Source organism: Eupeodes corollae, chromosome 1 (genome assembly GCF_945859685.1).
Source record: "Eupeodes corollae chromosome 1, idEupCoro1.1, whole genome shotgun sequence".
Classification (NCBI taxonomy): Eukaryota; Metazoa; Arthropoda; class Insecta; order Diptera; family Syrphidae; genus Eupeodes; species Eupeodes corollae.
Window position 1 is genome coordinate 143649172 of NC_079147.1, and position 27491 is coordinate 143676662.

The following is a 27491-nucleotide window of genomic DNA, read 5'->3' on the forward strand; positions in this document are numbered from 1 at the left end:
AGAGGTGTAGAAACTCAAGCGAGACTTTTTTACTGCTCTGGACCATAATTAATTCTGGCTGGGAAAGAAATATTCAAATATGAAACCATTCTTCCCATTGTCGATATTTTAAGCGTTCATTTAAATCAGAGGCTTCTGAATTCAGAAGACTTAAGAGAAAACGTTGAAATTGCACTAAGAATTTTCTAACAATGTGAATAACAACATAAAATTTTTGTAAAATCATAAAACGGTCCCATTTTTGAAAAGTGTCTAGGGCTCCTAAGGAGGAGGAGGTAAAGACGGCCTTGGAGGGATATTTTTTGTTTAAGTTAGCCTTAAGAGGTTTCAAAATTTAGAGGCAGAATTTGAATTCAAGACATTCCAATCCCTTAAAAAGTATTGTTTTGACTGTGTACCAGACAAAAACGTTATTTTTTCGACCAGTGTAATGTTGAACTTAAAAATGTCCACGAAAATGGCAGCTGAACTCAATACACACTGCGCATCCTTCCGTTTCGAAAATTATCATTTACTTACCCTTTTTTAAGTTTAATTTTCTTCTTAATTAAAAAAAAAAACTAAAAACAACCACTTTTCTATATAACATATTTTATTGGTTTTTTATTTAGTCATTTTTTGTTTTGTAAAATATAAATACAAACATATCAATAAATTATAGTTTTTTCTTTTTCTGTTATGTTTTTCTTAATGTTCAGTGATTACAACAATGACAATTAGTTAGTTTCAGTTTTTGTTTTGTTTTGGTTTGTTTAATTATATTTTTATTAATTGTTTTTATTTTCTGTTTTTTGAATTTTTGTTATATTTTATTTTATTTTTCGTAACGTTGACCTTGAATTTTATTGTTTTTAGGAGTATTTATTCTCCTTTTTTGTTTTTGAATGAATTGTATAATATAATATACAATTTGATATATATGGATTTTTTCTTATTTCTTTTGTGTATTTTACGAGTGTGTATATATGTTTTTTTTTTAATTTTTATTTCAATTGTCTATATTGTAAAATTCACTAATTTTAGTTTTTTTTATTTTGAAATTTTAGTGATCTCTTTTGTTTATTTGTTTTGGCATTGTTTGTTTTCATTTATTAATATTCTATTAAAACTTGGATAGTCAGATATAAATATGTGTTTTTGTTTTTGTTTTTGTAGTTAATTTTAATTTGTTGTTGTTTCGAGTGACAATGTTGGTGTTGGTTTATATACATTGAAATGCATAATGATTTTATTTGTATGAACGTCACGTTACTCAACTTCTTTAAACTATTTCTTTTTTTTAAATATTTTAAATAACCATCGTTTTTTTGCAGCTGACATTTTTGAAATGTTTTCATTTTTATTTTGTCATTCTATATTTATATATTTTTTAATTTTTTGTTGAATTTCACGAACAACCTCTACTAGAGGTTTTTACACAATCATATACTTACAGTTTTAAAAAGTAAACTAATATTTTTGTATCCATTTTGTTTCTAGCCTGTTCTATAAGTGTTTTCTTTTTCTATACAAATATAAGTGGTGTATGTACATTAATAATTCTGATTCAAAATGGCAAGAGTGACAGTGATTTCTTATAATTAGTGTAATGTTAATTTAGTAAGGACGAAAACATTACAAATTAAAAAATGAAAAAAAAAAAAACAAATATAAATGAGTAATTTTACCTTTTAAATATTTTTGTAGAAGAAGGAATTCGTTTTCAAGACTTTAATCAATTTTTATATGATAATTTGATTATTTGAACCATTTTCTGTTCAAAAAATTGGAAAGTTATCAATGAATTTCAAAGAACCTAAAATCATTGTCGACCTTTCCAGCTATTGGTAATCAAACAGTTTTGAAGTCTGCGAACTTTAAAATTTTATTCATATTTACTGAAAATCACTAGGAGGAGGAGGACACAAAATGTGGAATGAGTTTTAACTTTTCATTAATAAGTGGTTAAAAATAAAAAACTTTATTCCTCTGTTGAAACCACAACATCATGAGAAAAGCGGTTAATTCTTCGGCTTACCACAAATTCCACTGAAAAAAAAGCTTAATCTTGCTAGTTACAACTTTTATATCCATGATCTGAGAAAGGCTATGAGCTAATTTAAGCAAGACATCATAGCCGTACATCTAGTGAAATGGTGTGAAAGCTGTATAACGGTGATGATAGAATTCCGCTGTCAGGGAAGATGATCCATTCAAAATAGTAGACGAAAGCCACCAATACAATATTTCCGACTTAGACGAACTACAGATTGCCATATCCAAGCTGCTGAAGTCTAATAATTCCACTGAAGCAGATGGCTTGAATGCAGAGCTTTTCAAAGCAACTTATCTGTAAGATATGGCCGGACAAAAGCATGCGCGATGAATGGCACCTCAGTATTAATTGCCTGATACTAAAAAACGAGACATTTTAAACTGTAGAGGAATCAGTTTCTTAACATGGTTTTTAAAATCTTTTCTGCGTAATATGATTATGATTATCAAAACGTGCTTCTTACGTAGTTTGCGAATCACAACTTGAATCGGCCATTTTACAGAAACCACATTCAATTTAATGTATCGAGAGATCATGCTGAGAAGAAGGTTATTTTCTCTTTTCTTCTTCTTTTATGTTACAAATATAGTTTAGTTGTGTTCAACTATGTATTTGTTTTTCCTTTTTGTATTTACTAAAGGATATGTTTGTGTTTTCTTTTACAAAAGCTAGGCCAGTTGCAAAACAGTTTGAGAGAAAAGTTGGCGTCTTTATTTTTTTGTTCTCTTTGACAGCAGAAATGCAGAATAGAATGCAGATCAAAAAAATAATAGTACAAATTAGAATACCTATGGTCGCCTATTGCGAAGAATCAAAAAAAAGTTTGTATGAAACTTATTTTGTTTGAAGAGCTGCGTGCGTTAAGGAAACAATGAACAAATTTAATTTATAACAGAACAGTTCCTGATTTGCCTTCGGAATGATGATTATTTTCTCTTAAATTTCTTTCTACGTTACTCAGTATGTAATTTTAGTCAAAAGAGTTAAATTTCATTATTGAATAATTTCCGGCCTCCAGCTATTAGGTTATTAAAATTTTTTTTTTACATTTCATTTCCATCAGTCTGAAAAGATAATGTTTAAAATGTTCGAATCAATGTTACCTACAACATTTCGCAATTGGAGATTACTAATTTCTGTTTTTTATATATGAAAAATTTGGTATGTACATAATTTTTAAAAAGTGCTTCTAAAAATCCCTAAGTGACAGCCTATGCAATTCTATTAAGGAGAAACCAAATCCAATTTGTTGTATTAGAAGACCATGCTGAAAATAAAGTATACATATATTCTTTTTTGCCTTGCTTCGCATTTCTTATACATTTATATATAATTATTACTATGTATAATTTCTATTTCTTTTCCCTTCTCCAACTACACATGAACATTTTTTGTCTACCAAGCTTCTCCAGCTTTGCTTACACTGCAATGCGATCGAGGAGAAAGTAGGCGTGGTTTGGTTAATCCTGCAATAGTGTTGGCGATCGGGATTAAGTTATTCAAAATATATGGCTATTTCCTTAAAAAAAATGAGACAAAAGTTTAACTGCTACGCAGCATGGTCGCCGGGTGTGAAGAATCAAATATAATTTTACCTGTTATAAAAGTTCTTGGCGGAAGCGGGGATAGGAAGGAAGAGAGCTTTAAGAAATTGATGAAAAAGTCATAGGAGCAGAGAAGAGAGTAAAAACAGAAGCACAAAGCACAAAGCATAAGCATTGGGGTCTATGGGTTAGGCAATGGAAGGAGAGAAATTCTTCTAGGCTCGCTTGTGACTTCGTTCAGGTTGCAAAAACTTTTCATATTTTCCGAAGCAAAAATGCAACAATAATTTTTAAAAGGATTTAGGTGCTCTTAATTTGAGTCCCACCTAAACATTTGTCGATAACATCTATCATTTTAAAATAAAGCTGTGAGGCAAGAAACCTTGCGTCGATGTTCGAGTGATGTAAACGAGTTGATGATGTTAATGTCACCAATCATTTTAAAAGCTCTTTTTTGAATACTGTTAAAGAGGCTTAAATAAGTTACTGGAGCACCAGCCCAGAGATGAGAGTTATATTCAAGTTTCGGACGTATATAGGGTTTGTAGATTGTAGCCAGATCAGACGGAGAAAAACATTTCTTGCAACGTCTCAAAAAACATAGACATCTTGCGGCATTTTTGTCAGCATCGCGTATGTGATCGCTCCACAAAAGGTGGTTGCTGATGCACATTCCGAGGATGTCAAGATTTTCTGTTTCGTTAATGCAAGTGCCACTCATAGATAGTGGCAAAGACGGTTTATCTCGCTTTAACGAAGCAAGACAGCATTGCGTTTTCGAAGCATTAAATTCCACACGATTTTTTATTCCCCATTGTACAATGCTGTGTAGGTCGGAATTTAATGAGCTAATCATATTTTGCCGTTGCAGTTCCACATCCGAAGAGGAAGGTTGTGAGTCTGGAAACGAATATGAAAAGCTAAGAGTGCTATCGTCAGCGAAACAATGTATTGGATTAGAAGTAGCAGACAGGAGATCATTTATAAAAATGAGGAAGAGGGTCGGAGACAAAACGGAGCCCTGGGGCACACCAGGGTATATTTTATGAGTTTCAGACTTGAATCCGTCAAAAACAACTTGTATTGAACGGTTCGAAAGAAAATTTCTAATCCAACGAAGAAGAGATTCATCGATACCGAAATTAAAGCAGTCCCATACAATTTTTTTGGTTAGAACATGTGATTTTTCTAAAACTTTCTCTAAATTTTGTGTTCTTAATTTGTCTTCTTTCTACAAGAAAAACATTTTTTGGTATTACTACAGAAGGGTACCTTTCAAAAACAGTTATTTTGTTTTTAAATTTTCTCAAGAACTAATGGACCGATTTCAATAATCTTCTCTTTCTGTGCAAGCTCTTTTTTGATGATCAAATTGATGATGATTTTTATGATGAAAAATGTATTTTTTTATTTGTAAAAAAATACTAATTTTGGTTGACAAAATGTACATGTGTTTATAAGCTCTTTATTAAGCGCTTACCCAACTGTTTTTAAGACAAAATTTAAAATAATTTTCGAAAAAAAAAATAAGTTAATCTAGATTTTTTGAAAAATAAAATGGCATTTAAATTTTTGAGAAAAACTTATTTTGCAGGTACATTTTTAAATCTTTAAATATATGAAATATTTTAAATCAGACTTTTTGCAAGAAATTAGCAAGTTCTCGTTTTTTCAAAATTGGTTTTCTGTTGAATGCAAAAGATCTTAAAAGATTTTAAAAAATTAAATAAATCTTCTTTTGAAGTGAATTTGCTTTGGATGCTCTAGAACTAAATACGAATTAAACACGAATTTCAATAATATAAATGTCACAAAAACAGCAAAAGCGACACTAATGGATAATTTAAAAACATAATAAACGGGTCATACCTGTTGATATACAAGCTTTGAATCTCTTGACATTTGAAGTGAAAAGAGATTCTAAAACGTGTAATTTGTGAGCGCCACACAATCGTTTCTTTCCAACTTATTTGTTTACCTATTTACTTAAATTGAAGAACCAAACATTTTTCTCTCGAAAATGTTTAAGTTTTGTTGACTCCTTTAAGATCAAAATACTAGTAAGCAGACTGATAGCGATAGTAATAATAGACATTAGACTCCCTAAAATTGAGTTCGAAAAAACTTCGTCAAAAAAGCCCGACTTTTTTAGCATAAATAGAAATGGATACAAGAAACGAATATTTTATTTTTGGAAAAAAGCTATGTTTCAAAACAATTTCTTAGATTTTTGTGTTTAAGCACTTCAATATGGCATGTTTAGAAAACTTTTGGAGTTTGGGAATGCTTTCATATGTATAGGGAGGAGTCATATACATTAAATAGTGAGACCATACTTTGCTGGACAACAGTGTTCTAAAATAATTTGATAACTAAAGTCATCATTTTAGAAAATAAAATGTGTAAATGTTAGGTTAATTTACTCGTACACATTATGTTATTTTAATTTTGTTAGCCTCCTTTACAAAACATTAAAGAACATTTTTAAGTTGAGAGTAAAAACTCATCTAAGTGTGAAACCCCTACTGTTGAAAAGTCTGGATCCGCCCTTGGCCTTAATTGCCACTTGCCAGTTATTTTTGATTCTTAGTCACCTTGGTTAGGTTAGGTTAAAGTGGCTGCTCACGAAGGAATAGGACACACTTAGGCCAGTTGAATGGCCCATTGTAATACCACATGAATCTTGAGGCTTCCTCCTAAGCTCAATGAAAAGAGTTTGAGTCCCTTATGAAACGTGAGAGGTTCATTATGCAAATATGATTTAGAAGAATGCTCCTATGTTATTCGTGCTTTTATGGGCTAGATCAGGGCATCTACAAAGAAGATGAAGAACCGTTTCTTGCTCTTCCTCGTCCATACAACATCTGCAAAAGTCATTTGAGAATACGCCTAGCCGCGTGTCATGCTTTCCTACTAGGCAGTGTCAGGTTATGGCATTTATTATCGCGCTTATATGCGATCTGCTTAGAGATAGCAAGCACTCTGACCGCTTTAAATCTAGTGGTGGCCAGATGTTTTTCGTGACCTGACACATGGTGATTTTGTCCCACCTGGTATTTGCATTCTTCATACCGTCCAGCCTTAGCAATAGTTTACAAGTAGCGAATGGTACCATTCCTGGCGAGTTAATCTGCCTTATAGTTACCTGGAATGTATCTTTGGCTCGGCACCCATCAAAGGTGAATATTACTGTTGTGCCATCTCCATTAGAGATGATCGTCAGTTATGGACTGTTATAGTGTTTGTAGAGACAGAGTCCAGAGATATGATAGCGACCTGACTATCTGAGAAGATACGGATATCAGATGTGAATATCACGTTTTATATTAAGCCAGGACAAGACTTCTTTTATGGTCAAAAGTTCCGCCTGGAACACGCTACAATGATTAGGAAGGCGGAATGAGAGACTTAATTTCAGTAGTTTAGAGTACACAGCTCCACCCACCCCTTCTTTTGTTTTTGAACCATCTGTTTAAAAGGATGGACCAGAAATATCTGGGAGGTATAGAAATCTGTAAATTTCTGTCGAATTTCTTTGTAATTGATTCTAAGTACCTAAGAATTGCGGAGTGGCCAATGTTGTTGTTAGTCCAATGCGTGATTCTTGGTTGTAAGTTCCATTTATTACCAATAACTTTTTTGCAAGACAAGAGAGTTACAGAAGCATTGTTGACTCTTTTCTGTACATTGCGCTTCCAATTTAGTTTTTTTATCTAAAATAAGTACTTAGCCTCGTCTGAGAATTTTAATTGGATTGGATATTTCCTCGAAAATAAAACTAAATTGGTTTCGTGTAGGTTAACACCCAGTCCACACTGATCAGCCCAAAGTATAAGTGTGTTTAAGGCATTTTGTAAGAGTTGTTTTAAGGTGTTAAGAGGCTTTTCTGAAACCGCAATAGCAACGTCGTCCGCATAAGCTATCACTCTGAAACCCTCCGCATCCAGACTAGTTAGGATTTCATTCACCACTAGGTTCCAGAGGAGAGGGGATAGAACACCACCTTTAGCTGTCCCTCTACTAAGGAATCCACTGGCTGAAGAGTTGCCCAGTTTTGAGTTAATTATTCTACTAGTCAGCAATAAATGAATTAACTCCTCAAGCGAACTCTCTACGTTTAGAGTTCAGTCACCTAAGCGGGTCAAAACAAAAACGGACAAATCGTTGAGTGTTAATGTTAAGTGTGTGATCCCACTCCTCCTCCTGATAAAAAGTCTGGATCCGCCCTTGACGCCAAAGGAATGCAGAATTGGATGGGGTCGGTCGGCTCACGAATGGGATAAATGAAGAAGCTCGTTGGATGAGCCCAGCACCACATGCCGGTTGTCGAGCCGGTGATAATGATAATGATACAATTTTGATCATCAAAAAGAAAGAAGATTGTAAGCATAGAAGATTGTACGCAATCTTAAGATTTAACCCAAATATTTAACTTTTAAAGTACTCGTTTCTACACATAGTACAAAAAGTCTCGGTGCATTGAAAAATAGTTAGTTTCTACCTTCACGTTTTTACCAAATTTTGAAAAATTGTGGTGTGGTTCAAAAAACTTGTATTTAATACATCCTTTGTTTTAATAAATATTTTATCTCAGAATCAACAACATAAAAAGGTTCTGCACGGAGACTTTTTGTACTATGAGTAGATACGAGTACTTTCAATGTTAAATTTTTGGATTGAATCTAAAGACGGTATTCTCCAATAAGCAAATTTTAGTTTAGTTGCTCAAAAATGTAATGAAATGAGGTTGCATCTTTTTTGAGCTGCCAAATTTGTATATGTTTTTCCGAATACCTTGCCACTTGAAAGTTTTTTTGAATCTCAGTCACCTAAGCAGGTTGAAAAAAAAAAAACAAATTTAAGAGAAAAACAAGGACAAATCGTTGAATCCGTGAAAATACTACAAACCATGTTTAAAAACATTATGTTAAGTACGGCATTAATTTTAACATAAAAAAGTACCAGATAATTTTTAAATGAAATTACGAGTCGACAAGGTTTTCTAACTGCCTATAAAATGTCACTTTTCCAATAGGTTAATATATAGGTTTAATTTTCACGTCAAATTTGTCCGATTTTCAAATAAAAAAAAACGTACACGGCTTTTTGAAGCTATCTAAATTTATAGAGTACCTTTTTTCAATAAAATCAGCGATTGTTTTTTAAATGTGTAATGTGTAAAATATTTATAATATTTCAAAAAATATTCGAAGAAATATTTGACTTGTGTTATAAAAATCTGAAAGAAATGCTAAACCATTTATACTTACTTAAACGGTTTTCAACAGTTAAAAGGCAAACAGATTTTTAAGTTAATTTTGTTCTTGTAACGAATTTAATGTCTTAGTAATTCTATCAAATTAACTTTTTAAAAAATATATAAATAATGTTGAAAAGGGGTATTTTTAAAACTTGAATTAAATTTTGAATTCGAAATTAGCTCTAAAACTTAACTCCAAAAAGTATTTTTCAAAACTTATAAGGTTTGAACAAAACTTAATTGAAATTCAGTAAAAAACAACCTGATAAACTCACTAACGAGCCTCGAACATTTGTTTTCCTTCTATGGCTTATGCGCAACCCGTATTTTACCGCCGCGCCGATTATTTAACAGCCGACCATGCTGTCTAGTAGGTATTTTCTTTGGTTGGTGCTTCTGTTTAATAATTATTGTCATCTAGAGCTTATTTTCTTCTCTCTTCCCCTACGACTTTTTCAACAATTTTTAAAAATTTATTATTTATTTATTTATTTAATTTATTATATTTATGCTGCATAGCAGGTATAAATTTGTCTAATTTTTTTCTTAAAAGCAACACAAAAGAAAAAGTTATTTATTTCGAAATTGGAATAACTTAATCCTGATCGCCAATACTACTGCAGGATAAACCCAACCCCGCCCACTTTCTCCTCGATCGCACTTCAGTGTAAGGAAAGCTTAAGATAGCTTAGTAAATGGAACACATTTCATATATTAGTTTAAAAAGGAAATAGAAGTTATATAGTAATTAGTATATACAAATTATATAAAAAGCAAAGCAAGATAAAAATGGATATATACCTTCTTTTCTTGGTTTCTACGAAATGGAATGCTATAAGCTGTGAGTAAGGGGTTCGTAAGAAGCACTTTTTAAAATTAATGACGAAATCAGATTTTGCATTTGTAAATAAACAACAATTAGTTATCTCTATTTTCGAAATGTTCCAGAGTTAAAGTCGAAATTGATTTAAACACTATACAATTTATTTATTATATATTAGTGACTGAAAAGATCAAATTAGATTAAATGTGAGACAACATTTTAGAAAAAGTTATAATGCTTACGCTGAAGGGATGGCGCGGCGCGTGGACCAGGACGCCCAAAGACTTGGGATACGCAACTGCATGGCATTGGCAAACCTGGATCCCTGTAGTCTAGCCGATGACAATGATGATCATTGTTTTCTCGTAAATTTATTTAGTTTATTTTTTAACTAAAAAACCGCTTATATGAATGAAATTGAAAAAGAAAATTGGAGAGTGGCAAGTTAAGGTTTTCGGAAATACATTAACAAATACAAAATAAAATGCATCACCAAATCATACATGTTTTGAGAAAATTGATTAGAATCTGCTTATTGTAGATAATAGATCTTGAGGTTGAATCCAAATAATTAAGTTTAAAAGATTTTTTTTCCGCTTTGATATTTATATATTTGGAAATAGAGATTTGTTCATTTTTTTTGAAATGTGTTTCTATTAGTCCCCAAATTACAAACTTGAATCGACCATTTTACAGAAACTACATTCCGTATGATGTACCAAAAGATCATCTGAGAAGAAGGTAATTTTTTTTGCTTTTTCTTCTTATTTTTTGTTATAAAAGTTGTTTAGTTGTGTTTAACTATTTAGTTTCCCCTTTTTGTATTTACTAAAATTAAAACATTTTGAGGGGAAAGTGGGCGTGGTTAATCCATTTTTTGTTCTGTTTGGCAACAGAAATGAAGAATAGAATAGGGAATGGAGATCATAAAATAATAGTAGGAAATATAATAGAATACCTACTTATGTACATAACATGGTCGCCTATTGAGAAGAATCAACAAAAGTTTGTATAAAACTTAGTTTGTATGTTTTGGTTCCATTGAGGGGAAAGGGAAGGAATGCAATATGAGGATTTATTCCAGAGCAGCACAATCGCAAAATCAAATACCTACTAAAAAACATGGTTGCCTGGTGAATATAAATCTATAAGCGACGAAGACGATGCGATGCGAAAGAATAAACGAGGCCTACGCAGGAGATCGTATAGACTCAGAGCTATTCCGCAAGCACTTTTTAAGGTTTGGGCTTTAACTTTATGAAATAATGTTTTTGGTGGTTGTAATTTAAAGCATGACTTTATCAAATGTAAGAAACTAATACTATGGTTAAAAATAATATTCTGACATATTATTATGTACTATTTTTGAAATATTGTATAAGTTGAGTATTGAATTTAGATATTTTTTTGAATAAAATTAACTAAATGTGTGTTTTTATTTACAAATCAAAAACGACTGACTTGAATAATTTTGAAGAAAGTCAAAATATGAATTTACTTACCTTAAGCTGCAACATTAAAACGTGCTTAATGGCCACGAAGAAAAATGGATTGTTTTCACTTACGATAAACTGGCGAAAAGATGTGATAAGAAACTACAAAAAAAAAATGTTATAATTATATTAGATATACTTACATATATCTTTATCCAGTTATTCTATTAAGTAAAATCAAAAGATCGACTGAAGTATTATTTACTTATTTATTCAGGTATTATTTTTAAACTACCATTTATTTTTATTTCCTAAAATCTAACCAAGAATTTAATGTTGGAATTAGAATCCTTGTTTCTTATTTAGAAATAAACGTACATTTGGACGATTGAATTGACTGAAAAAATCACGAAGTGGACGATATAGATTTGTATTTTAACTCCCATTTTCATAATAGGCTTGAATAACGTAAAGGCGGTGGTCTATTGCGTAAATTTTAATATTTCTCCTGTGATAGGCCTTAAATTGAGATATGTCACATAAAATGCAGAAAAAAACTTTACTGTTGGAATAATAATATTAAAATTTCAAAGAGTGACTGCCTGGCGTCATTCTCAGGCCGTATTTTTTTTTCAAATGAAGCTTGTCAGGTAGTTACTATGAATGGCGGTCGGTCTCGTGAGATAATATCGAACTTTTTATGATCCGAATTGGAATATATCGATATGGACAAAATGTGGTTTCAACAGGACGGTGCCCTTGCCACTTTAATAAGATCATAATATCTAAATAATATTATTACCCTTGAAATGATTATGTACATAAAGTCGAACATTAATTTAAATAGAAATCGCTCTAACGATTTTCAAAAAAAAAGGATTTTTTAATTAAGTTTCTTTGGGAAATAAAGTTGCATTCAAATTTTTGAAACAAACAATTCTTGTTACATTTTAAATACTGCAAAAAAGGAAATGTTTTTAAACTCTTTTGATACATAAGCAAGTTCATGTGACCTAGTCGTTCATTTTATTTTTATTCACAAGGCCCACTTAAATCATTTGAAATCTATTCAGCAGATACAAATTTTTACTTTACAAAGCAATTTATAATTAAGGGATACACACCCGTCCTTACCACAGGGCCCCGTAATTATCAGGGGCCACCAAATATCTGACATCTCACTTAGCCTCTTATATATCAAGCGCCTTATATAAAGGTTATCAAGAAGTTGAAGAAGCTTTGACGTCTATCGCCAAAGATTTAGGATAGGCACAAGTTGTCAGATATGAAGCACTTAGTATTTGTATCCAAGTTTGCAGAACTTTGGAACTCTATATTTAAAAACAAAATATTATCGATCGAAATTCTAATTGGATTCATTCATAATTTTAATAACTTTGATTATCATCATCAGCCAGGCATACAAAATCCCGGATTCCGAATAGAAAGAACTTCCTGAAGAGAAGAGGTGTAGAAACTCAAGCGAGACTTTTTTGACTGCTCTGGACCATAATTAATTCTGGCTGGGAAAGAAATATTCAAATATGAAACCATTCTTCCCATTGTCGATATTTTAAGCGTTCATTTAAATCAGAGGCTTCTGAATTCAGAAGACTTAAGAGAAAACGTTGAAATTGCACTAAGAATTTTCTAACAATGTGAATAACAACATAAAATTTTTGTAAAATCATAAAACGGTCCCATTTTTGAAAAGTGTCTAGGGCTCCTAAGGAGGAGGAGGTAAAGACGGCCTTGGAGGGATATTTTGAGTTTAAGTTAGCCTTATGAGGTTTCAAAATTTAAAGCAGGATTCGAATTCAAGACATTTCAATCCCTTAAAAAGTATTGTTTTGACTGTCCACCAGACAAAAACGTTATTTTTTCGACCAGTGTAATGTTGAACTTAAAAATGTCCACGAAAATGGCAGCTGAACTCAATACACACTGTGCATCCTTCCGTTTCGAAAATTATCATTTACTTACCCTTATTTAAGTTTAATTTTCTTTTTAATTAAAAAAAATAAGAACAACCACTTTTCTATATAACATATTTTATTGGTTTTTTATTTAGTCATTTTTTGTTTTGTAAAATATAAATACAAACATATCAATAAATTATAGTTTTTTCTTTTTCTGTTATGTTTTTCTTAATGTTCAGTGATTACAACAATGACAATTAGTTAGTTTCAGTTTTTGTTTTGTTTTGGTTTGTTTAATTATATTTTTATTAATTGTTTTTATTTTCTGTTTTTTGAATTTTTGTTATATTTTATTTTATTTTTCGTAACGTTGACCTTGAATTTTATTGTTTTTAGGAGTATTTATTCTCCTTTTTTTGTTTTTGAATGAATTGTATAATATAATATACAATTTGATATATATATGGATTTTTTTCTTATTTCTTTTGTGTATTTTACGAGTGTGTATATATGTTTTTTTTTTTAATTTTTATTTCAATTGTCTATATTGTAAAATTCACTAATTTTAGTTTTTTTATTTTTAAATTTTAGTGATCTCTTTTGTTTATTTGTTTTGGCATTGTTTGTTTTCATTTATTAATATTCTATTAAAACTTGGATAGTCAGATATAAATATGTGTTTTTGTTTTTGTAGTTAATTTTAATTTGTTGTTGTTTCGAGTGACAATGTTGGTGTTGGGTTATATACATTGAAATGCATAATGATTTTATTTGTATGAACGTCACGTTACTCAACTCCTTTAAACTATTTCTTTGTTTTTTAAATATTTTAAATAACTATCGTTTTTGCAGCTGACATTTTTAAAATGTTTTCATTTTTTATTTTGTCATTCTATATTTTTTAATTTTTTGTTGAATTTCACGAACAACCTCTACTAGAGGTTTTTACACAATCATATACTTACAGTTTTAAAAAGTAGACTAATATTTTTGTATCCATTTTGTTTCTATAGCCTGTTCTATAAGTGTTTTCTTTTTCTATACAAATATAAGTGGTGTATGTACATTAATAATTCTGATTCAAAATGGCAAGAGTGACAGTGATTTCTTATAATTAGTGTAATGTTAATTTAGTAAGGACGAAAACATTACAAATTAAAAAATGAAAAAAAAAAAAACAAATATAAATGAGTAATTTTACCTTTTAAATATTTTTGTAGAAGAAGGAATTCGTTTTCAAGACTTTAATCAATTTTTATATGATAATTTGATTATTTGAACCATTTTCTGTTCAAAAAATTGGAAAGTTATCAATGAATTTCAAAGAACCTAAAATCATTGTCGACCTTTCCAGCTATTGGTAATCAAACAGTTTTGAAGTCTGCGAACTTTAAAATTTTATTCATATTTACTGAAAATCACTAGGAGGAGGAGGACACAAAATGTGGAATGAATTTTAACTTTTCATTAATAAGTGGTTAAAAATAAAAAACTTTATTCCTCTGTTGAAACCACAACATCATGAGAAAAGCGGTTAATGCTTCGGCTTACCACAAATTCCACTCTACAAGCGACTAAAAGCAGAGTTGTCACTTCGGATGAAAAAAAGCTTAATCTTGCTAGTTACAACTTTTATATCCATGATCTGAGAAAGGCTATGAGCTAATTTAAGCAAGACATCATAGCCGTACATCTAGTGAAATGGTGTGAAAGCTGTATAACGGTGATGATAGAATTCCGCTGTCAGGGAAGATGATCCATTCAAAATAGTAGACGAAAGCCACCAATACAATATTTCCGACTTAGACGAACTACAGATTGCCATATCCAAGCTGCTGAAGTCTAATAAGGCCACTGAAGCAGATGGCTTGAATGCAGAGCTTTTCAAAGCAACTTATCTGTAAGATATGGCCGGACGAAAGCATGCGCGATGAATGGCACCTCAGTATTAATTGCCTGATACTAAAAAACGAGACATTTTAAACTGTAGAGGAATCAGTTTCTTAACATCGTTTTTAAAATCTTTTCTGCGTAATATGATTATGATTATCAAAACGTGCTTCTTACGTAGTTTGCGAATCACAACTTGAATCGGCCATTTTACAGAAACCACATTCAATTTAATGTATCGAGAGATCATGCTGAGAAGAAGGTTATTTTCTCTTTTCTTCTTCTTTTATGTTAGAAATATGGTTTAGTTGTGTTTAACTAGGTTTTTGTTTTCCCTTTTTGTATTTACTAAAGGATATGTTTGTGTTTTCTCTTACAAAAGCTAGGCCAGTTGCAAAACAGTTTGAGAGAAAAGTTGCCGTGTTTAATCATATCACTACTTTGTTTTGTTCTCTTTGACAGCAGAAATGCAGAATAGAATGCAGATCATAAAATAATAAAATAAAAAATAGAATACCTATAGTCGCCTATTGCGAAGAATCAAAAAAAAGTTTGTATGAAACTTATTTTGTTTGAAGAGCTACGTGCGTTAAGGAAACAATGAACAAATTTAATTTATAACAGAACAGTTCCTGATTTGCCTTCGGAATGATGATTATTTTCTCTTAAATTTCTTTCTACGTATCTCAGTATGTAATTTTAGTCAAAAGAGTTAAATTTCATTATTGAATAATTTCCGGCCTCCAGCTATTAGGTTATTAAAATTTTTTTTTTACATTTCATTTCCATCAGTCTGAAAAGATAATATTTAAAATGTTCGAATCAATGTTACCTACAACATTTCGCAATTGGAGATTACTAATTTGTGTTTTTTATATATGAAAAATTTGGTATGTACATAATTTTTAAAAAGTGCTTCTCAAAAATCCCTAAGTCACAGCTTATGCAATTCTATTAAGGAGAAACCAAATCAAATTTGTTGTATTAGAAGACCATGCTGAAAATAAAGTATACATACATCTTTTTTGCCATGCTTCGCATTTCTTATACATTTATATATAATAATTACTATGTATAATTTCTATTTCTTTTCCCTTTTCCAACTACACATCAACATTTTTTATCTACCAGGCTTCTCCAGCTTTGCTAACACTGCAATGCGATCGAGGAGAAAGTAGGCGTGGTTTGGTTAATCCTGCAATAGTGTTGGCGATCGGGATTAAGTTATTCGAAGTATATGACTATTTTCTTTACAAAAAAATGAGACAAAAGTTTACCTGCTACGCAGCATGGTCGCCGGGTGCGAGCTAAGAATCAAACATAATTTCACCTGTTATAAAAGTTCTGTTGGGGATGCGTGGATATGGAATTAGGAAGGAAGGGAGCTTTAAGAAATTGATGAAAAAGTCATAGGAGCAGAAAAAGAGAGTTAAAACAGAGGAGAAATTCTTCGAGGCTCGCTCGTGACTTTGTTCAGGTTGCAAAAACTTTTCATATTTTCCGAAGCAAAAATACAACAATAATTTTTAAAAGGATTTAGGTGTTCTAAATTTGAGTCCCACCTAAACATTTGTCGATAACATCTATCATTTTAAAATATAGCTCTTTAAAAATTAAAAAAAAAAAACAAAAAACCCTGTTTTTAAGGCTAAGTTAAAAACTCTAAACATCTCTTACCAATAAATTGTATAATAATGTATTAAAGTACAAATCTTTACCTTCTAGATACCGATTAAATAATTTCCGAATCTAACTTAGTTCCTGGAATTTCTCATTAGTTATGAATTCTTAATTGACAATATATGGAGTACCTTGAATTTAATACTTTGATAGTTTTAAAAAATAAGTTTTGAAGTTAAATTTGGAGTTGATTTCCAATCAAAACTTTAAGTGTAAGTATATCCTCAAAATTTGAAAATACCATTTTTCAACATTATTTGTTTGTTTTTAAAAAGGTATATTTTTTAAAATACAAAGTGTTAATAGATTCGAAAAACAATCACGGACTTTATTGAACAAAGGCAATTCATAAATGTTTATAGCTTCAAAAAGCCTGTACGTTTTTTCGAATTGTAAAAAGTAGTATCTGAAAAACCTATTGCCAGAAAGAAAACCTTGTCGACCAGTTATTAAATTTAAAAATGACATAATGCCACAATGGTCAACAAACAAATTAATTTAACAAATTATCCACCGCGAAAACCAATTGGAAAATTTTGCATGGCTTGAGAACCAATCAGTTACGAAATGTTTTTGGATCTGTAAATGGAGCCACATTTCCGATCACAGCCCTCAAACTACTCAATTTGTTATTTGCAATTTTCGGGCTAACTCAGCAACATAATAAAATAAAATGCCAACTTGACCATTCTAGACTGTAGATTTACTTTTTTGAACACAAGTATTGTCATGTTTACAAAGCAAGCCTCTTTATTTTCAAAACCTTAAATGCAACTTTATTTCTCAAAAAACCTTAACTTAAACACATTTTTTTTTTGAAATCGTTATAGAGCGAGTTATATTTAATTTATTATGATTAAAATATTATATTCATATTCATTTTAAGTTTAAAAATGTTATGCAGATATTTAGATCTTTTTAAAGTGGCAAGTGGCACCGTTCTGTTGAAACCACATTCGTCCATATCGACCACCATTCACAGTAACTGAAGAGAAATATTGAAATTAACGCAATGGAGCAGCTATGTCAAAAGTAGTACATAATAATATGTCAGAATATTATTTTTAGCCATAGTATTAGTTTCTAACATTTGATAAGGTTATGTTTTAAATAATAACCACCAAAAACATTACTTACAAAAAGTGCAAGCCCAAATCTTAAAAAGTGCTTGCAGAATACCTCTGAGTCCTTACAATCTCCTGCGTAGACCTCGTTTCTTCTTTGGCATCGCATCATCATACAATCACCAGGCAACCATACTTTTTAGTATGTATTTGATTTTGCAATAATTCTAAGACTATTCTGTAATAAATCCTCATTCTTTCTTTCCCTCAATGCAACTAAACATACAAACGTTGATTCTTCTCAATAGGCGACCATGTTATATACATAAGTAAGTATTCTACTATATTTTCTACTATTATTTTATGATCTGCATTCTATTCTTCATTTCTGTTGCAAAACAGAACAAAAAAAGGATTAACCACGCCCACTTTCCCCACAAAATGTTATGTATGTTACTTTTAGTAAATATAAAGAGGGGAAAATAATTAGTTAAACACAACTTAACAATTTTTATAACAAAAAATAAAAAGCAAAAGCAAACATAAGTAGCCTTCTTCTCAGAATGTTCTCTTGGTACATCATAATGAATGTGGTTTTTGTAAAATGGCCGATTGAAGTTTGTGATTTGGGGACTAGTAGAAGCACATTTCAAAAACAATGAACAAATCGCTAGTTCCAAATATGTTAATTTCAAAGCGGAAAAAATATATTTTAAACTTAATTATTTGGATTCAATCTCAAGATCTGTTATCTACAATAAGCAGAATCTATTTTCTCAAAAGATGTATGACTTGGTGAAAATCTGGTGATGCATTTTACGTATTATTAACTTTAAATAGCAAATTATTGTAATGAGTCCGATTTGTCAAATTGAAAATTTTAACCTTTCTCGACGTTTCAATAAAAGATTTTTAGAAATATGTCTGTGCGTGCGTGTGTTCATACGTCCGTACGTCTGCATGTTCGCGACGTTTTTTTGTCGTCTATAGCTCAAGAACCAGAAAAGATATCAATTTTAAATAAATTTTGTTATATAGATAATAAGGCAGAAAGATACAGAAAGGGCTTTCAAGAAAATTGCGTGGGTGGTTTTCTACCATAGCAGTTTGAAAAAAAGGTGAAAATTTTGGTTAACCCTAAATATCTTATGAACCAAAACCGCTAGGGATTTGAATTAAATTTTATAAAATATATTGTAACAAGATATCAAAGAAGTATATTTAAAAAAAATCCAATTACCGGTTTTTTATAAATCAAAAAAAAAACTGAAAAAAAAATTGTCACCTCCAAAATCTTACGACTAATGATTTCATCTCCAAAACAATTTCGAGCAACGAAGAATAGTGTTTTTGACATCTGATAAAATTTATAGAAAAATCGAATAAAAATAAAAAAAAACATTACTAAAAGTTGGTAAACATTGAATATCGATTCAAATATCTTTTTTAAAAAATTTGAGATAATAGCTTCTAACAAATTTTTGCTTATAAGATATATTGTTTTTAACATTAGGATAAATATTGAGAAAAATCGAATTGATATTTTTTTTTACAAAAAATAAAAACCTGAAAAAATGTAATAAAAGTTGGTAAAAATTGATTTTCGTCTCAAATATCATTTCATAAATTATAGATGTTTGGCTTTAAACTACTTTTATCTTTCAAAAAATAATGTTGTTAACATTCAGTAAAATTTCGAAAAAAATCGAATTGATAGTTTTTGTACAAAAAATTAAAAAACGAAAAAAAAATTAACTAAAGTTGGTAAAAATTGATTTTCGACTCAAATGTCTTTTCAAAAATGTGAAATATTGGCTTCAATCTTATTTTATTTCACAGAAAATATTGTTTTCGATATTCAGTAATTTTATATAAAAATCCAACTGTCCATTTTTTCATAAAAAAATTGTACGCAAATTTGGTAAAAATTGATACGAGTACATATAGACAAACTTTTAAGCAAGACAAATCGACAGACTTGATGGGAAGTTGTCAGTGTGTGTCGCATATCAGCCTCTTTTTTATCTTTGAAATTAAAGAAATCACGAAGTATATTAAAATAATATTTATAGTTTCATATACATAGCTAGATCGAATAATTTGTTTTAACAGGTTTTTTTTTAATAATGACCGGCTGATTCTGACAGTCCATTGTGGTCGGATTTTTACCCTTAGACAATCAGTGGAAAATTACTTGAATTTAATATTCCAAGTTACCATATCCGATAATTGGTAATTCTATTCAAAAGAGTTTAACTTTATTTAATTATTTCCGGCTTAATGCTTTTTCAGAAATTTGTTTCCCATTTCATTTTAATGATACTGAAAAAGATATTGTACATGTGTATAGATTTTTAAATCAAATTTAACTGGAACATTTCGCAATTAGAAAAAGTGCTTCTAACAAACCCCTAAATCACAGCCGCATGCCATTCCGCAGAAAGCAAATCTAATTTTTCGTATTAGGCGAACATGCTGAAAAGAAGCTATTTATTCTTTTTGTTTTGCTTCGCGCTTCGCATTTCTTATATATATATATATATATATATATATATATATGTAAAAATTACTATATAATTGCAAGTTATTTCCCCTTTTTAAACTACTACATAGATTATTATATACTTAGCAAGCTTCTTAAACTTTACTAACACTGCGCAATGAGATCGAGGAGAGAGTGGGCGTGGTGTAGTTAATCCTGCAATAGTGTTAGCGATCGGGATTAAATAGTTAAAATATATAACTATTTTTTGCTCTGTTCTTTAACAAAAAATGATAACAAATTATACCCGCTACGCAGCATGGTCGCCTGGTGCCGAAAATAAAATTGTTTTTCGCATGTGTATGCGTGGAAAGAAATTGATGAAAAAAAGAACAAGACAACCGAGTTAGCATAGATGAAATTTTGAAACAGAAGACTAAGAAAATATCTACTAGGGAGTATTACAAAAACAATGTGCAGCAATAGAAGAAGACAAATTCTTCGAGGCTCGAACGTGAGTTCGTTCAGATTGCAGAAATGCAAACACTTTACAAAGTGTTTGAATATTGAAAGTCATTTTCTATTAACACTGATTGACAAAAGTAAGATTTTTTTAGGAGCATAGATAAATTCATACTTTTTAAGGGATTCAGATGTCCTAAATTCAAGTCGTCTCGTCTTTTGCATCTATAATATCTACCATTTTAAAAAATGCTACGAAAAATTAAAAAACCCTTCTTGGTTAAAATTTAAAAGATCCTGAACAATAAATTGTATGATGATCTTGCAAAGTATGTACAAGTCTCTTTCTTTAGATACAATTTAAATCATTTCACTTTCTGGAATTTCTCATTAGTTATGATTCTTTATTTGACAAGTTTTAGTCAAAGCTTCAATTTAATAATGTCGTAGTTTTGAAAAATTCGTTTTAGTTGGAGATGATTTCGAATCGCTTTTTAATTTTATCAATATTTATATGACAAAAACTTAATATGATACAATTGCTCAGACAACTGATTCGTTACAAGAACAATAACTTACAAACCGTTTTGCCTTTTCTGTTGAAAACTGTTTTACTATACCTAAATGGTTTCTCGTAAACATTAAAATAAAAACTCTTATAGTGTCTTTATTTATTATTTATTTATAAGCATTTAGACTTTTAAGAACCTTATGGTCTTGTAAGCAATGATTTTTATACTTTATTTTTATATAGAATAAGCGCCTGTTAAAGTAAAATACAAATGAAAAGCATACATTTTGAAAGCTCTCCTTTTGCCTTCGTTTCCTGAATATAAACTCAAAACTACAATTTAAGTCCTGAATCTGGTATAATTAAGATGTAAGTACATAATGATAAAATTCCATTGAAGCAAATCTTTCGGACTTTAAACAATATTGATTCAGGATTAATATTTAGAAGCAGAATGCACGCTTAAGTTATTGATCTATAATTTCAAAGGACTAAAATTCCAATTGCAAAAATACATATTGTTCGAATTACATTTTGTTCTTACATAACTAGATACATATTGTACATGAGTACTTCATATTTTTATTTTGATAGGCTGCCATTTCTTTGTGAGAGTACGGAATCGGGATTCTTCAATTCCATTGCCAGCTTATAACCTAATTCTGGACGACGATCCCTTCCTTCAACCATAGCTTTGACCTAAAAATAAGTTAGTTATTTATATAAAAATATGTATTTATATATTAATATTTTCCATCTGCATCTTCATCGTATCCAATATATAAAATAAAACATAATTGATTGAATTTCAAATTGATTTTACCTCGTCTGAGTGAACAATAACCCCGTAGCTTGAATTCACTTTTCCTTTGATGCTTTCGATGTCACGAAGGTCCACACCACGGCAACAGTCATCAATTAAAATTGTTCGATATCCAGCTGATAAGGCATCAACAGCAGTTGCACCTGGATGATGATAGATAAAAACAAAAATATACACGATAAGTTAGATGGGGTTTTATAAGCTGCCACGACAATGAATATTTTTAGGTGACATTTAACATTATGATCTATTCGTGATAGATGGGGAGATTTAACCTTTGAATCAATTAAGGCATTAGATGGGAGATTTTAACGTCATTCACAATACAAATATGTATGTCCAAGAGATATAGAAGTTTACATGGGCTGCATACCCAATTCTGGAACTTAGTTAGTTGAGTTTTTCAGTTAGAAAAGCTTTATTTGAAAAATGGTTTTAAAATTAACAATTATTATTATACTATGTTCACAAGTTATATATGGTTTGGCCAGTGGCCGCCTACCAGATTGACAATGTAATTAAGTTTAATTGTTTAATTAACCTAGTTGTTTAATTAAAAGCCTTTTTTTATATTTCAGAAAGTAGTAAGCTTATAGCAAGCGTCCAACTACGATCGGAGGCTCATCGTAAGTGCATGTGTTAGTTGTTAGTAAAAAATAATGCAATTAAACCTAACACAAAGGTTTAAATGATAGACTTGTGCATTCAAGAGGACACAAGCGAGGTTTTTCCTCAAAACCCACCTCTGTCTATCAAATCCTACTCTCACCTCCCCGAAGTTAACATCGAGTGCCTAGTAATTCAACTGGAGTTTGCGTTCTTACCCCAGTGGAAAGTTGTTGGGGTCAGCAAACGAGAGAGGGTGGGGAGAGGTGTTTCACTAAGGCACCTCTTCTTATCCAGACGACAGCGGACGAATTCTCGAGATGGAATCCACGGTGGCGTCTACAGTTCCAGTAAGGTTGAACTACTTAGTAAACACCTTAATGGGCTTCTACGACTAATTCGGAGCCCAGGCCTATGAGTCCTTGGAGTTATACCAAGGATCTGGCCCTCCAGGTTGGGGGTTGTGCTGTCGGGATGACTTTCTGGCCACGTAAACAATACCTTTCGTTTCGAAGCACCAACAAGCCTCGGATACTGACGGATTCATTGTTGACAACCCACGCAAACGAAATAAAGACAACGAACTTCGGATCTGTACGTGGAATGTTAGTTCCCTTAACAGACATTTTGCTGCTGAACAATTAGCGGAAGCCCTAAATTGCTGTAAGGCCGATATTACCGCTATTCAAGAAGTGCGATGGGATGGACCGGGCAAACGCAAACTAAAAGAATGCAATATATACTACGGCGACTGCTAACGAGAACAAAGACAGCGTCTATTTGGGTGTGGATTTGTTGTTTTTACTAGACTCTGGCAAAAAGTTTTGAGTTTCAACAGTGTGAGCGAGCGCATCACGACAATCCGCATCAAGGCTAAATTCGCCAACATAAGCCTAATATGCGCGCATGCCCCAAAAGAGGAGAAAGATGAAGACACCAAAGACATATTCTTCAAGCTTCTGGACAAGACTTATGAGCAGTGCACTGGCTTTGACATTCAAATTGTCTTAGGAGATGTTAACGACAAGCTAGGAACAAAAGACATCTTTGGTGGCACAATCGGGAGATACAGCCTGCACGACACCATTTCCGACAACGGCTTCAGGCTGATCGATTTCGCTGCGGGGCGAAACGTTCTGGTAGCAAGTACGTAGTTAACACATATAAATATCATGGAAATCTCCTAATCAATCAACCGTCAACCAGATTGACCACATTGCTATCGACGCACTACACTTCTCCAGTATACATGATATGCGAACATTGCGAGGGGCCAACATTGACTCGGACCACTTCCTCGTTGTAGCCAAGGTACGGCTACGGATGTCCCGATCCAAGCCAAAGCAAGGAAGTACTGTGAGAAGATTCGACGTTAGGCGGCTACAATCGCAAGAGACTACCATGTCCTTTTCCGATCGAGTCTCTAATAACCTCTTAAGGAGTCGTATGCTGCCTGCATTAAGCATCGAAAACCAGTGGCAACATTGCCTTGCAGCCATCAGAGATGCCGCCTCTGAAGTGCTAGGTTTCACACGGCCACAATAGCGAAACCCCTGGTTTGACGACGAATGCGGCAAGCGCACGCAGCGAAACAACAGGCATAAAAAATGGCTCTGCACAGGAGGACCAGAGCTGTTCGCGAGCTCTACGAGCAGAAGAAGAGAGAGGAACACCCGCATCTTAGATGAACAAAAAAGAGGGCGTGATCGAGGAGATAGAGGAATGTCACAACATTAATGAAGTGCGTAAATTTTCCCAAATATTAAAAAAAACCCCCAAGGGTACAAGCCACGAACCGAAGCCTGTAAGAACGATCAGGGGAACATCGTAGTGGAGCGGCAGTGTTTGTTGAGAATATGGAAAAACCACTTCTCCGAAATATGTATATAACGGCGATAACGAACAGAAATCCGCTGTAAGGGAGATAGAACCACTCAACCTCGGCGACCCAGATCAACAATTTCGCCTACCTTGATTAAGTGAACATAGCTATATCAAAACTTAAGTCAAACAAAGCTGCTGGAGCTATTTACATCGGTGCCGAACTATTCAAAGCAGCAGGCAATGACTTGTTAGTAAGAATGCACCAAGTCATCTGCAAAATATGGTGCAGAGAAAGCATGCCCGATGAGTGGAATCTCAGCACAGTGTGGCCGATACATAAAAAAGGAGGCCCACTTAACTGCGCCAACTACAGATTCATCATCCTCCTTAAAATTGCATATAAGATTATCTCTAGCGTATTATGTGAACGTCTAAAGCCGTTCATCAACAACCTGATAGGTCCTTATCAGTGTGTCTTCAGACAATGAAAGTTTACTATCGACGAAATATGCACACTACGGCAGATCTTGGAAAAAACCGAGGAACTTCAAATCAATACCCACCATCGATTGTAAACCCGCATATGACAGCATCTATAGGGAAGAGCTTTACTGAGCAATGTCTAGTTTTGGCATCGCTGTCAAACTTATACGTTTGTACAGAATAACGATAGAGAATGCACGATGCTCTATCAAGGTCGGAAAAGATCTCACCGATGAATTTGGTGTCAAAATAAGATTGTAGACAAGGCGATGCACTGTCATTCCACTTCTTTAACATCGTTCTGGAAAGAATTCTCCAAAACTCAACCGTAAACTCTAGAGGCACAATCTTTCAAAGGTCCATCCAATTACTTGGATACGCATATAATATTGACATAATTGAAAGATCAAAGTGTGATGTCAGTTTAGCGTTTTTGAGCATTGCGACGGAAGCGAAGAAGATGGGTTTAGTGGTCAATGAGGGTAAGACCAAGTATTTGCTGTCATCAAAAATGTACATTGAACAACGACGTCTTGGACAAAACGTCACCAGTAACAGCCATAACTTTGAGGTAGTTAAGGACCTTGTCTACCTAGGCACCGCTATTAACACAGACAACGACACCAGTGCTGAAAGCAAACGAAGAATAACTCTTGCAAATCGCTGCTTCTTTGGACTTAGAAGGCAATTGAGAAGTAAAGTCCTCTCCCGAGCATCAAATCACCATCTATAAGACACTCATCATCACGGTTGCCATTTATGGCACTGAGGCCTGGACCTTTCAAAAAAAGATGAGAGCGTCTTGGGATGCTTCGGGTCATTTTCGGTCCCGTACGCATAGAATGAAAATGGAGTAGAAAATATAACGACGAACTGTACGGGCTGTGCAGCGACACTGACCTAGTTAGCAGAATTAAAGTCCAACGGCTTAGATGGCTGGGTCATGCAGAGCGAACGAACATCAACGCTCCAGCCCGGAAGGTCTACGAATCCAATCCCGAGGAACGGCGCAGCAGAGGAAGACAGCGACTAAGGTGGCACATGCAGGTGGGTGAAGACCTCAACTAACTTGGCGTGCGAAACTGGAGACAGCTAGCTAGTGACCAACCTGGCTGGAGACGCATGTTGGTTGAGGCCCAGGTCCGCCCCGGATTGTAGCGCCACCTTAAGTAAGTAAGTAGCCTAACACACGCACGAAATACAAAACATAATTAACATTTAACTATTTATTATTATTATTATTTATTGATTTAACAATAAATGTACAAATTAATATAAAATCAGCAGTAGCTCCTTGGGCTTTAAGCTGAAAATAACATTTAACTATTACAGATCAAAAAAATGAGAACGTTTACGATAGTGGAGGTTCTAAACAATGATTTTAATCCCACCTTATTTAAATTTAAATCTATCGATGAACAGTTTAAGTTATATAAAATGCTCATTCGACTTAAAGCTTCATTCTTCCCATAGTTAGTTCTATGGAAGTCAATATGTATAAAATCAAATGTACGCAGGTGATGAGTTCCGCCCCGGTAATTCAAATGTACACAAGATAGCAAATAAGGTGCATTAATTTCACCGTTAATGAGTGAAATTGAATTAAATCACGCCTTTGATGGAGAGATTGCAATTGAAGAAGCTGAATACGATAAGTTTCGTATAGTAATGAGTCCATACCTACGAAACAAATTCAAGATGAGGACGAACATGGCAATAATACAAAGAAAGCGTAACTTAGGGATCATTGAACTCCTTTGCCAGAGAAACCAAACATAGAACTTGCTTTATTAACAATAAAATTAGTATGATGTGTAAATTCTAAGTTGGGACAGAAATGAACATCTAAATCTTTAGATCTTTAGACAGAGTTTTTAGTGTGATATACAATAATCAAATACACTAACTATTCGTGTTTTAGTTAACGTTATCGTCTGGCATTTTAAAGGGTTGAGTAAATGGCTATTTTTTCCACACCAAAATGTGAAACTATTAATGTCGGCTTGTAAAAGGATACGATCATGGGTGGACTTTATTATTTTAAAAATCTTCATGTTGTCAGCAAAACTGAGAAGTTCACTTGAGCGTAGACATGACGGTACATCGTTAATAGACAGGATGAACAGAAAAGGGCGAAGATGGCTTCCCTGGGGAACACCAGATTGAGCAACAAAAGGTTCTGAAAGACAATTTCTAAATTTTACCTCATAAGATCTGTTTTCAAGGTATGATTTGATCCAATCTAAGAAAAATGGTGGAAAACCAAGAGCTTTGAGTTTAAATAAAATAATTCTGTGGCTAAGTTGGTCAAAAGCTTTAGAGAAGTCAGTGTATACAAAGTCAACTTCATAACCTTGTTCTAAAACGTTTGAACATATATTTGAGAATGTAAGGAGATTTGTAACGGTTGATCTTTTTTTTACAAGACCATGTTGCTGTTCGCAAATGAGATTCTTACTAAAAAATACTACACTTTCACAAACAACTTGTTCAAAAACTTTAGGAATGCAAGAAAGCTTTGCAATGGGCCTGTAGTTGCTTATATCTGACTTGTTACCTTTCTTGAAAATTGGTGTTAGAAATGATTACTTCCATAGACTGAGAAATTTGCCTGTTTTTAGAGAAAGTTTAAAAAAGAACGTAATACTATCA

The 27491-nt window shown here is 32.3% G+C and overlaps 1 protein-coding gene across 4 annotated transcripts in view; it reads right to left on the reverse strand.

Moving 5' to 3' along the window:
- Nucleotides 1-21254: 21254 nt before the first annotated feature.
- LOC129943438 (nicotinamidase) overlaps nucleotides 21255-27491 on the reverse strand; it is a 195501-nt gene continuing 189264 nt past the window's right edge. For all 4 annotated transcript variants that reach the window (XM_056052885.1, XM_056052883.1, XM_056052884.1 and 1 more), the window contains exons 8-9: nucleotides 21927-22069; nucleotides 21255-21802 (exon numbers count right to left, since the gene is read on the reverse strand). In XM_056052885.1, the coding sequence (XP_055908860.1) occupies nucleotides 21686-21802; nucleotides 21927-22069 (260 nt within the window). In that variant the 3' untranslated portion in view covers nucleotides 21255-21685. The remainder of the gene's footprint in view (nucleotides 21803-21926; nucleotides 22070-27491) is intronic.